Consider the following 10,370-nt stretch of genomic DNA (forward strand, 5'->3'; position numbering starts at 1 on the left):
CATTTGCGGAAATCTGTTGATATTTATCGTGCGTCGTCTTTTCGATCAGCGACTTCCCTGGCCTATTAGAGTACGATACTTGATACAAGCTTTTAAAAAAGCTGTTTTCGAGATAAAAGACTACGAACGATGTTTAAGAATAAAAATCTACTAAAATGCGAATGCGAATGTAAACATAGGCCCGTGGCAACTTTATCACCCAATTTTTCGCCCCAGTCTCTCTATGCAAATTAAGCTCGCGGATATCGAAAAGGTGTCTGATCCAGTTATTCTTTGATTACTTGCGCATTTCAACTGTCTTTAAAAAGCAGATCTTCAACTGTGATTCGCATGAAGTAAGCTGACACAAAATCACAAAGCACAAAAGCAGACGAACTCACATTAAAGTTTGGATTTTAACTCGCTAAGGAGACTGCCACGATCGCAATGAACCGTAAGTTATATATTACCTTTTATGTGTTACATTACTGAATTTTTAATGGTTTTAATACTGTCATATCAGTTATTTTATTTTGGCTAAGAGATTCTAGCAGTTAAGATTTTTGTGACTTAGAATATGACCTGCGAATCTTCAGAACTAGATTTAAATCTTTGCCAGAGCCTTAAATTGAATTAATTTTATCTACTTTTATTTTTAATTTGCAGAAATTATTTTCTTAGAGTTTCACTATTTTAACCTGCTTTTGAAAAATTTATTGATACCAATAGGGATTTGTTTTGATTTTTAAGGAAAATTTGCGATATTTTTAATCAATGACTCCTTTCAAAGATAGAGGGGATCAGAAGTGGCGAAAACCATATAAAAGTAAATTGCTAATTTGTCGGAAAACTTCTGGGTTCTTCGGAAATTTAACATGGTTGTCTATTTTTTGTTTAATTCTTGTATTTTGATAGGAAGATTTTAATACCAAATAAACAAAAAGAATATCTGAATACATCAAATATTTTTTATTTCAATTCTGATGTCATCAAGTTATCTTCAAATTTATGTCAAAATATAAATGGTTATTAGATTTTTGTCGGAAAATATAAGTTTCTCGCCCTCCTATGAATTTTCCTATCTACGCCATGGTTTGCGAAACACCTATTAGTCCAGCAGAATGGTGAAATAGTCATGGGTTTTGAGTTAAAAGCAAACAATTTGGCACAATTATAGAACTTGATATGCTGATCATTTCAAAACTCAGACCCACTTTGAAAACTCAATTATGCGACGTCACAATGACGTCACAATGACGTCACAGTCAGAAGGTTTCATGATTAAGTTTATGTTAGCTCAAGTTGGAAAACATGTTAGTTTTGAATAACAGAGGTTTGTAGCTATCTTGGCTGGTCTATGGATAAATTATTGTAAAATAATGAAACAAATTTACGGCCATAGCTATGTCAAAATGACATCACAATGACGTTATGATGACGACATACCTAAAATTTTGGCTGGTCTTCAAATACTTCAGAGGAATTCTCATAGAACGACAATGAAGTTTAAGGAAATAAATTATTATTATTATTATTATTAATTTGATTTAAAGATGGCTGTTCGAAATAGCTAAAAAAAGCTAACTAAGGCCAACTATTTACAAAAGGTGTATATAAAGGAAATACATAATAATTACAAAAAACCTAAACCATATATAAAGTTTTGCAAATCCTACAGTTGCAATGTTTGCATTTTGTTTTCTTAAGATGTTTTTAAAAACAGCCGTACCGTTAACATTGGAAGCACTTCAAAAGTGAAGAGGGGAGGTCTTAAGCAATAAAAGGTTAACCTAAGGTGCGCAAAAGTACTTTAATTTACTCTTTGCAAAGTGGGAGGGCATCTCATCTTGAAACATCTGCCGAACTGATGTTATCGCCAATCTAAATCCCGCCTTTTTTTGTGAAATCCCTTTTGACTTCGCGTTACAATTTTGCTTTGAGAAATATTTGCATTTCTGCAAGGGCGTGTGTTTCTGCGTGGCCTGAATCGTAAATGCGTTTCAAATACTGTAATGTAATGGCGGACATGCAGGGCCTTGCTGTGAATGGAACAACTTTTAGTAAGGGTTTGTGGGCTGAAATGGCCTAGCGCCACAAAAACTTAATTACAAGTTTAAACTTGTAAGTTAGAAAACAGCAACTAGCTAATAATATGTGTAATAAGTTAAAAGAACATTTGATAATATCAGGCGTTATACAAATAAAATCATGTAGATTTTCACAAAGAGCTTCCCCCAAATGATTTTATTAATTCAAAGCCAACAATAAACAATTAGCTGTTGATAAATGAATATTCTTTTGGCTAAAGAACCAGATAAACTTGTCACACAGATTGAGGATCAAATTTTAGGCAATTTTGAATAGATCATAGATAACATAGAATTCCTACCCTTCTAATAAAAAGGTAAACCAGTAGTAGTTGATTTTCATCCTCCACAGCTCTATTTTTAGTATTGCTAATATTCTTTGTTTTAAGGTTTGCAAATGAATTATAGAAAAAACATAAAATTTTCTATTAGAAATTATCTGAGAAATACTTGTTACAATAAACAAACCTAAATTTGAATAAAATATCTAACATTGTCTGATGTTGCAAGCTTTGCATTTACGGGATTTTATAAATATATATTTTGAATATCTAAAGGGAGTCTGAGTTTTCATTTCTTGTCATAGTGTTTCTCATATATTTTCCTATAAATATTTTTTGTATTGACTCCAAGGCTTGTTGGTAATTGTAGTTGATCAAGAAACGTTAGATTGTTAGGAATTTTTTCCACCAAAACTAGCTTTTTGAAGCTAGAAAATAGTAGTGATGTTATTTTGTAGATCTCCACCAAAAGCAACTACAGGTTCAACTGATGAATGGTTAAAGAGCTATCAGTTTCAAATAATTTTTCAAAGCTAAAAGCATTATCAATATAGGCTATTATGAGCCCCTCTCGTGAATTCATTTATTCTTCTTGTTCAAATTTCTTTCTCGAGACATCAACAGTTTTAGTTTATCCGGCTCCATGAAATTTTAAATACGAGTTGAAGCATGAAGACATTGTCTAGCTGTTTTACTGAGCAATTGAACATGTTTTTCAAAGCTTAATTTCTTATTCAGATTGATGCCTAATTGCTTCTACTCATCACCAAGGGTGTCACAACGGAGTGTATGAGGTTGGGGTGTCACATCCCCCCAATTGTAGTTTTAATGGAAATTTCAGGGAAAATCAGATCAATGGAAGTAAAGGTTTTAGTTAATCAAGAGCCCTTACTTCTTCAGAGATGAATAAATAATCAGTCAATAAGTTAATGCTCCGTAGGTTGCATATGTTATTCAAGGACAGATTTACTGGGAGGGGGTATAGGGGTTGCAACCAGTGGCAGTGCCAGGGGGTGGTATGAGGGGGTAATTACCCCCCCCCCCCCCCACTTTTTTCGAAACATGGTCTACATATTTCGTTTAAAAACGGGTTAAAAAGCACTAGGTAGGGGTAGATCATATTTCCTAAGGAAATTTGACCTGGTACAATGCACTGAAACGAGGCGATTAGGGCATGGTCTCACTGGCTACGCCCATTACCCTCCCACTCAGCAGGAGCTGGCGCCACCACTGGTTGCGACACCTCCCAAAATTATTGTGTCCTTTGGTAAATTTTATTTTGATTCGGTAAAAATAATTTCTTTGTGGCCAGCAGTAACAAAATAAAATAAAAATCCATTATTTATCTTCTCATCTTCTTTACCTTGAATTGAAAGCTGAATTGTTGATGGGCTTTCTAATTATTTTCCGGTGACCTGAAGGGTGCGGTACCAAAATCTAATCAAACACCTCACAACCTTTCCGCTTAAATCCATCCCTGGTGATATTCCCGCGAAGGTTCCAGAATTTCTTGTTGGTGCTAAATCGAAAAAACCAAGCCTTCTTCAAAAAATGTCGAAAAATTCCTACAACTGTTTGGAGGATGGCTCAGAAGCTAAAGAATTGCCAGATTTTTTCAAATCAGGATTTTTCGTAGTTAACACCTCCGCCCTCCTCCCCACAGCAAGGCCTGCCTCGCAATGACCCTGCTAGTCACTCTTCCATTTTGCCCTTTCCTAGTGGCGGCTTTCTGAATAAATTCGGGGGCAAACTTTTTACTTTTCCGAGCACCATTAATACTCGATTTAACCCAGGGGGGAGGTCTGTAATTTTGAATGTTTCTGTAATGGGCTAAAGTAAATTCGTTTTTTGACAATTTAGTAGCGCTGCCTGAAAAAATACAGCAATGTATTGGAATCTTACTGTATGCATTGACTTTAAAAAAAAGAAAATTATCATAAAAAGTTTCTTATTTAATATATGAGTGTGGCTTAACGATTTGGGAACTGATTTGTGGAAGGCTTATATGGTAAGGACCCATTGGTGGCTTTTTCTACTCTCTGCTACATTGTACTTGCCTCTTACAGAGAGAAAAACAACAGAATTTATGACAATTCCAAATGCATGAAGCATTCTTACACAAGGAAACAACCAAACTTATAGCTTCCGAAAGCCACATGCAAGGCAAAATATTATAATAACTTTCTTATGCAATAACTTTCTTATGCAATAAAGCACGCAAAAACTAAAAACGGGAAAACTTTTTAATTATTTATCATCTGAGCAAAAAAATTGCTTTTAGTTAATTAGTTCAATCTCAAGATTGAAGTTTCTTTCAAGGATAGATCTTTTTGATAAGAATTTGTTTTTTAAACTCGCTCTGATATACCATTTCAAAGTGATATATCTGTTGTAGAAAGCCTCAACTATAATGGATTTCTTCGGATGGAGTATTTCCACTTCATTTTGAACTTCCTTTCAAACACTTTTATTGTATATTTTACAGATACCATGGATATAAAGTTTTATTCCAACGTTTAGTGAAAGTTGGGTATTTGTACCCGTTGCATTCTTTAATCTTTTTATTGCCAAATTTCAAAGTCTAACAAAACTCAAACTTCATCTTATTTTTCCTTTAAACCTTTTTTATTATTTTGAAACTATTTATCTCAACATTAAAGAACGAGCAAAACTAATTTATCTCGTTTACTCAGAGGGGATACTCAAACATTATTAGGATACGGGTGCTCAAGTTACATCAGGGACGCCAGAAATGGGGGCGCGGTGGAGGGTGACCGCCCATCGATAGGAGGGGCATGGGCGGCCAAAGTGCCCTTTCCATATATGTGCCCTTGGTCTCAGCCTTTTGTAATTATTAAACAGATTCATATGAAATCCTGACAGTAATGTTTTTTTATGACAAAAATGCGCAATACTTGTACAAAAAGTTCTTATGACAGCAGTTAACCCATTAACAAGATGCCTACAGGACATCAAAATAAAATAACGGTTACAAAAGAATTAGTAGAAACTTGGAATTTTTTTTAAACTGTTCGTTTACTGAATCCCGGCGTGTCTTCCTTCCATTCTATGTCTAGAATTTGTGCGAAGTTATTTTTGGGTCAGTCAAATGTACAATTTATTTTTGGGTTAGTGAAGTTCTGAATATTTTGGTTGTGGTTGTGAATATAGAAAGAGATTAGAAAAATAGAAAGAAGAATGAAAACTTTCTTGCGCATGGCGAGAAAAACTATTTTTAACTTAACTAGAGCTGGGATATCAGATCTTTAATTTTAGTTAGCTATTGAGAATCAAGCTATCTTGGCATTATAATCACTGAAAACATGACCTTTGGACTCACATGGCTTCATTGCAGCCGAAAGTGGTAAAAAGAATAGGTTTGATAAAAATACTAAGTTGCCTAACCCCAACTTTTAACATTATTTAGCAACAGTTTTGAACAGTTTAAACCGCTTTTAAGCCGTTTTGTGATAGAACGATTCTTTCAAGAATTCTATACAAGATTTAAGTATTTTCATATTTTTATCTAAACAAATACAGAAACAAATACAATTTTATGTAAATGAGTTTCAACAGTAAATTAAACAGAGGACCCTCATGAAAGCACTTTTCAGTTGTTGAAGCTTTCCTCTTCCAGTATCTTTTTATTATAATTATTGAAAACCCGAATTAGCCAAAAATACCAGGCCATCGGCATAAAAAGGGAACAGACAGTTTTACAACACAATTTAAACCAGCATTAACATCATTAATTCTGAGTCTAAATCATTAAGATATAAAGCAAACATAAAGAGACTAAGCAGGAAGCCTAAAAGTTTTGAAAACGACTGCTTTTAATGTTTGAAAGGACGTGGTTTTTTCAATTTTTCCAGGGGGCCTAAGGCAAATTAATAGATTTTTAAAAAATACGACTTGCGTCTTACAATCTGAACTAGATCAGATCAGACTAGACAGCTGAAATCAGAACATTGATACCATTGGAAGGGCCAGGGGGAAACTTCATTGCAAGTTGGGGGGCATTGATATATTGTGAGGGGTTTAGTGAAAGCCGCCACTAAAATTCTCTATGCGTAGTTAGGAACTGAATGTAGAAGCGGCACCTTTGGCCCCAGTAAGGAAATTTTGTTTGATGTGCATTGAATATGTATTCATATACTGTTCGCAAAAATGAGCGCAAAAATTTGATTGTTTCAAAAATTGTTTTTCCTACTATTGGCCATGACAATCCGTGTTACTTGTATTTCATGACGATAGAACCAGACTTGAGCAATAGAGTCGAAAAATATTGACATCATAACTTAAAGATTTATTTCTGAATCTTCCATTTTAAACGCACAAACAGGAGAAAACGTTTAAGTGTCTGTAAAGGTTGAAAACCAGTTAAATCTGTTGCATATTTTTTTGCGGTACGGCCATTTGAAGTTTGCTGATGGATTCCTGTTAATTTGACTTTGTTCAAAGATTTTAAAGCTGTACCAGGTCCCATAAACGCAAGACGAGATTCAAAAAGGATTTTAAAGAAGAGTTCGATCTCACCTCTCAGCTCATAGGCTGGAAGGTAGGATGATTTTCTCTTGAAAACCCAATATGAGATAGGTGACTAAGGAAAGTATCGTCTATATGAAATTTAAGCTCAAAATCGCTAAAATTTAAGAATAGTTTAAGAATAATGCAAGGCTCAAGCTTTATCGGGAATTAATTTTGTATCGAGAATTGATTCTTTTAGTTTTATGAAAAGCAGATCAAATGGGAGTTTCACGCTATATGTTTTAAATACACGTATCAACCCTTGGCCACTATAGCATTAACACTATAGGCCAGGGCCCACGCCACTCGGGAGGCGGAGGGGTCACGCCCCCTCTACTTTTTTGGTATGCAAAAATATTTCCAAAGAGGCTCTGTTTTTGAAGCACCAAATTTAAGTTCGACTTATAAAACTTGGCCCCTACACCTTGAAATTCGCAGTGTGGGCCCTGTGAGGCTCAGCAACAAATTATAGGGATTCTTATAAACAAAATTTGTATTTACACGGCAGTTGCGCGAAAAGGTTCAGTTGAAATCTTCTTTTAATTTCTTGTGCATCATTTTACCAATCTCCGCTGCCTCCAGTTAGCTACAAGCAGCCATGATAATAGCTAACTCTTTGTCGAAACTTGTACAAATCTGTTGTGGTCCCTATACACCTTAGGTTGATACTGTGCTAGACTTGACCGTTTTGTGCATTTTTATTCCATCCAGCATTGCAACAACCTGATTCAAAAATAAAATATGTCACAAAATTATAAAGGATTGTTTGCACCATGCAATTAATAATGGCTGCTTAATTTCACTATGTTTCAGATATTTTTTGAGCATAAAGGAACGCTAATTCGATTAAGCCCTTCTTTCAATTAAGCCCATCTCACAATTGCCCCCCTCCACAATAACCCCCCTTTTTGCATTTATTTAGCATATACTTTGTCATTTTTTTCAGCAAACATGACGTCAGTAATTTCCAACGGCACCGTCCACGTGAATTCTACCATTGAATGTCCCAGATTCCCTTATCTCCACATACACAATAACACTGCGATGCATAATGGCTTATTGGCAGTCACTGCGATGTATGGTATTGTTTCTTTCATAGCAACAACAACCAACGGTTTAGTCTTATGGATCGTGTCAAAACTTTCTCCGAGTAAGAAGAAAACATTGGTTTTTCTCTCTGCTTTATCATTTGCAGACTTTTTAGTTGGCCTAGTAATGGTACCTTCAACATTAGCAGCATCTCTTCACCATTTACATGGAAATGGATTCTGTTTCTTTGAACGAATTCATCGTTTTTTCCTTGGCCTTTTGTGCGGATGGCAGTTCCTTGCCATTTTGATGGCAGCAGTTGACCGATTCCTGAATGCACGAAGTGAAGATTATGGTTCAGCTCCTGAAAGGTATAAAAAATGCATATTGGCGATTGCATGTACATGGGGGGCGTGGTTAGCATTATGCCTCTTAAATTTCTCTGATACAATCATTGGCGTTTGGATTGTTAAAACACTGTTCATCGCTAACTTCTTTTTTTTGCTCATTGGCACCTGTGTTATCTTTAGTTGTTACAATTATGTTATTAATAAATTACAGACTCCAATAGTGATAAACAATGGTCAACTTGGTGAGACTGGCGAGGAGTCACTTGCAGTTCTAAGTAGGGACTTTGAACGACACTTGATTCGATCTATTCGCATTTTGCTTCTGATCTTTCTTCTAACATATCTTCCTTTGCTAGGTAATCCTATAATCTTGTTCATAACTTCAAATAATCGCCAGTTGCTATACATGTATTCCAGGTGGTCACTGCTAATTTTATATTCAAGTAGTGCTTACGATCCATTCGTGTATTTGCTTAGAATAAAAGATGTTCAACGGTATTTTCGTTTCTTGATTTGCACTTTCTTTTGTTCCAATAGTGTTGTTAGCAGTGAGAGTTAAAGGTAATGTGTCCAGCTAAAGCAAGCGACTCTGCGGAGTTTTTTAGAAACATGTGATTTTTCATGTCATCGCCCCATCGTTTTGTTTATTTTTACTGCTGCGAGATTAGCTTTTCATGTGAGCAGTTTTGCATCGCAAGAATACTAGCCAATCGCAAACCGTTATTTTGATGGGTGGCTTGACAAGTTGGGTACACGCAGTCCTTTTATATGGACACATTACCTTTAATGGAATCAGAGCAGTACAGCAAAGTTAGTACCCAAGCTTTAAGTCGTATCGTTCTGTGACACAAAAAAGTAGAGCAGTAAATAACAACGGGGGCTCTCTGCTTTTCTTGCCAAGATTGTAGAGGACTGTGAGTCTTGACAAAATGAGATTGTACTGATCTAAAATGCAAAGTACATATTGGGACAATGCAAACTACAGTGTAATCCGGAACGCAACCCCCTGAGCATTCCATTTTTTGGCCAAACGATGTGGTACAGTATGCATCTGTCCTCGTATGAACAGGGCTTTAATGGTTTATTTCTCTGTAAATCTCTCTTTGTAGCGTAAACAGCCATCAGTGTTAAATCATCTAATATAAACGACTAAGTTTGAATTTCTTTCTGTGTCTAGCAAGTCAACCTTTGGTTTTTTCCCTATTTTTTGCAAAGCTGAAACTACTCTTGTGATATCACAACGTTCTGTATGCTCTGTTTTAATAGCCTCGTTTGCTTGTAATCCTTGTAATATTTATGTAACCACGTTTCGGGTGAAATTATTATAAGAGGTGATGGACTTACAGAAGCCAGCTTATAGACTCTACTGTCGTCAACTTGGCTCCATTGTTTCCTATTTGCTACTTTTCTGTTCAGTTGAATTGTTTGGCTCAAATGAATTTTTAATTGATTTGAATGAATTTTTAATTCAACTCAACGGAAAAGTGGGAAGAAGGAAACAGTAGAGCCAAGTTGAAAAGAGTAGAGCCTGCATGCAAGCTAGTCTCTACGTGGCCTCTTTGCTTCTATGATGATCCTATTCTCACTCTGACACATTATAACATCCGTAGAATGTAGTCCTTTTTGATTGGTTTGCTTTTAAAGCTGGCATGAATTGTAAATAAATCGAGCTAATCGACGGTTGCTACCAAAAGATAATGTTAAGAGTAGAAAAAAGGTTTATATTAAGTAGAATTTTCCATTAAAATCTTAAACATGATAAGGTTTTGTCAAAGATGCTAATATGAGTATCTGTTAAAAAACAATTCCATTTCGATACTTACACTATATATACCTGCGCTGAAACATGGAAACAAAGGACTGTCTGCAGAGTGTTAGATATAAAAAGACCAATCGAAAATACGAGAAACTCAGGTAGATAAAACAGAGAAGAAAAACGTCTGCTGTAAAAAACTGCTATTTGAGTCATATAGAGTTTTTGCCTGATGGTCGTTGAAGATACCTAGATAAAAGAAACAATCATATTTAAATCGAAGCGTGGATTTGCCACGATTTAAATCAATAGTACGTAACGTAGAGTTTGTGTTCACTAAGTCACTGCAAACAAACAACACAAG

At 35.4% G+C, this 10,370-nt stretch overlaps 1 protein-coding gene across 1 annotated transcript; it reads left to right on the forward strand.

Moving 5' to 3' along the window:
- Positions 1-333: 333 nt before the first annotated feature.
- On the forward strand, positions 334-9,103 carry LOC148960302 (uncharacterized). The gene is made up of 2 exons (XM_089115965.1): positions 334-433; positions 7,821-9,103. Exons 1-2 carry the CDS (start codon positions 427-429, stop codon positions 8,810-8,812), a joined length of 999 nt encoding a protein of 332 aa, XP_088972091.1. The 5' UTR covers positions 334-426; the 3' UTR covers positions 8,813-9,103.
- The last annotated feature ends 1,267 nt before the right edge of the window (positions 9,104-10,370 follow it).

Source organism: Rhopilema esculentum, chromosome 4 (assembly GCF_057945365.1).
Source record: "Rhopilema esculentum isolate cy_ngs chromosome 4, ASM5794536v1, whole genome shotgun sequence".
Lineage (NCBI taxonomy): Eukaryota > Metazoa > Cnidaria > Scyphozoa > Rhizostomeae > Rhizostomatidae > Rhopilema > Rhopilema esculentum.